The 2,500-nt window shown below is 43.0% G+C and overlaps 1 protein-coding gene across 1 annotated transcript in view; it reads right to left on the reverse strand.

Annotated features, from left to right (window-relative positions):
• The window catches only part of ARX (aristaless related homeobox), a 16,848-nt gene extending 14,452 nt beyond the window's left edge, over positions 1–2,396 (reverse strand). Inside the window, exons 1-2 of the mRNA XM_069761542.1 lie at positions 2,039–2,396; positions 1–669 (exon numbers count right to left, since the gene is read on the reverse strand). The exon at positions 1–669 is cut by the window's left edge and continues 82 nt beyond it. Coding sequence (XP_069617643.1) covers positions 1–669; positions 2,039–2,225 — 856 coding nt within the window. The 5' untranslated portion in view covers positions 2,226–2,396. The remainder of the gene's footprint in view (positions 670–2,038) is intronic.
• Between the last annotated feature and the right edge of the window lie 104 nt (positions 2,397–2,500).

Consider the following 2,500-nt stretch of genomic DNA (forward strand, 5'->3'; position numbering starts at 1 on the left):
ACCTCCTCTGCTTCCTCTTTAGCATGCCCTCCTCTGAGTCACTACCTGCCGACAGGCACACACTGTCCTCGCCATCTTTGCCATCAGCATCTGAAGCGTGAAGCAGAAGTTCCTCCTTAGGAGACATGTCTCCATCAGGTCCACATCCCGCCTGCTGCTGCTGCTGCTGGAATTGTTGGTGTTGCTCCTTCAGGAGTCCTCTGTTAGCATTGTTGCTGGTGTTATTACTATTGTGCTGCTTATTAGTCTCATCCTCTTCATCATCATCTTCATCTTCCTCATCTTCCTCATCCTCCTCTTCGTCCTCTGTGGGGTTTTGGGCTATCACTCCCAGCCTGTCCTGCAGAGAGGCACCTGTCTGGAGGCCATCAGGACTGCTCTGGTCTTCTCGCAGCAGGGGGGCGCTGTTCTCTCTGTAGGACTTGCTGCGGCTGATGCTGACCTGTGGGGCCTGGCTGATCTTCAGGCTGTGGTTCTCCCAGCTGCTTTCTCCTGCACCCCCAAGTAATAGGAGCCGATCCGTTTTATCCGACCTGGGCACTGCTGACCTGGCATCAGGCAGAGACTGGATGTGAATCCGCCCAGCTGCCCCCACAGGACCATAGAGCCTTCTCAGCTTGGGAGGTAGATGCAGCTCAGCCTCAAATGTAGAGTTGTTCTTGGGAGAACCTTCAGGGGGTCAGAAAAAGAGAGAATATGTAGAAATCCATTTATTTCTATTGTATCATCCCCATATCACGGCTCATGCTGCACATTACACTATAAGTCCACGAGCAGGAACATGGGATGTGGTGTGAAGGTGGCCATGAAGAAGTAGGAGAAGATCCCTCAGCTATGCTCTGCTGGAAGGATAACCATTCAGCCCCCCACACCCACCATGGCAGAGCACTGGATTGAATGGTGCAGTTAACAGCACACATTCTGGTAATTGGATGCCTCTGGAAGTGCTCTAATTACTGTCAACAAGGAATTTCCACACATGTACAAGTAGATTTCACCTCCAACCCTCCATATGTTTATTACAGCCACAAGTGAGGGGATACAGTTACATGGGCACGTCGGCTCAGGGCTCCGAAGACGAAGACATGCCAAGGAGAAATAGGATGGCAGATTGGAAGCCTACCCTCAGCCAGAAGCAGGGGCAGATATCAGACTGCAAAATATCTATGAAATAATAGCTCAATTGTGACATCGAAATGAACTGTCATCTTACATTGCAGATAAATCTATTCTGCGTGTAACTGTGTTCTCTGAAGGAATTCTATTTCCTCAGCACATTGTGTGCAAAGAAAACAATATTCCTTCATAGAATGTAAAAACACGTGCAGAAGATTTCTACCTACATTTTTTAAATTTATTTACCTATCAATCACTAGTTTATCTAATGCAATGAGAAAAATGTGAATAAATCTGCTTATTATCATACAGATACTATGTAGTGCAGCAACATTACACACATATATATATTTATACACATGTATATATTCATATAAACACACACATACATAGATTATATACACATATATATTTATGCTACATATATTCACACATATTTATACATGCATATACACACATATATTCATACATACATATATACACGCACACACAAGTGTAAATGATGGAAAAACTATATTTATTGAGTTCTTGTTGAAAACAAAAACAAAACTGTTCTTTGTTTAAATAAAAAAAATCAATGTAAATATTTCAGACTAAAATATTTATTTAAAATAATAATAATAATAATAATAATAATAATAATACATGCTTTAATAATAAAACCAACTAATATACATATACGTTCTAAAATATTTTAATCTAAAAATTTAAGAAAAAAATATTCTAAAAAAAAAATATTGAAAGGTGATTGTTAAAATAATAATAATAATAATAATAATAATAATAATAATAATAATAATAATAATAATAAAAAATAAAAATCATACCCTATAAGTGTTTGCTCTAGAGCTGGCACAGTTGTCTTCTGCACACGCTGGGCACACAGGCCTGCACAGTGTGCGAACTATCTCGGTTCCCTTACCTTCCAAAGTTTTATCCTGGTCAGTCCTGGTGGTCAGGGATGGCAGAGTCTGGGTGCCAAGCAGCCTCATCTTGCAGGGGCTCCTCCTGCCCAGAATGCTGTCTATGCAGTATGAGGACAGCAGGGTGGGGGATTTACTTTTGCACTCCGGCCTCTCGGTTGCCTCCTCATGGTACTGGCTGCTCATGGCTGTGCTTTGATGCCCCTCTTGCTCTTGGTGCTGCTGCTGCTTGTCTGATGAGAGTGTGTGCAGGATCCCACATTAGTCCCTGTCCCCCTGCTCCTGATCAGGGCACCAGGCAGCAGTGGAGTGAAGTGCACAGCTCAGCTCCTGAGCCCTCTCCTCCACGTGTTACACAGAGCTCCTGGATTGGCTCTCACATACTCTGCTACTCTTCATACACAGATTAGCCAATGGTTGGCACCAAAGCCTGGACTGGAGCCCCTCATCACCATGGATTA

This window comes from Ranitomeya imitator, chromosome 3 (genome assembly GCF_032444005.1).
Source record: "Ranitomeya imitator isolate aRanImi1 chromosome 3, aRanImi1.pri, whole genome shotgun sequence".
Taxonomy (NCBI): domain Eukaryota; kingdom Metazoa; phylum Chordata; class Amphibia; order Anura; family Dendrobatidae; genus Ranitomeya; species Ranitomeya imitator.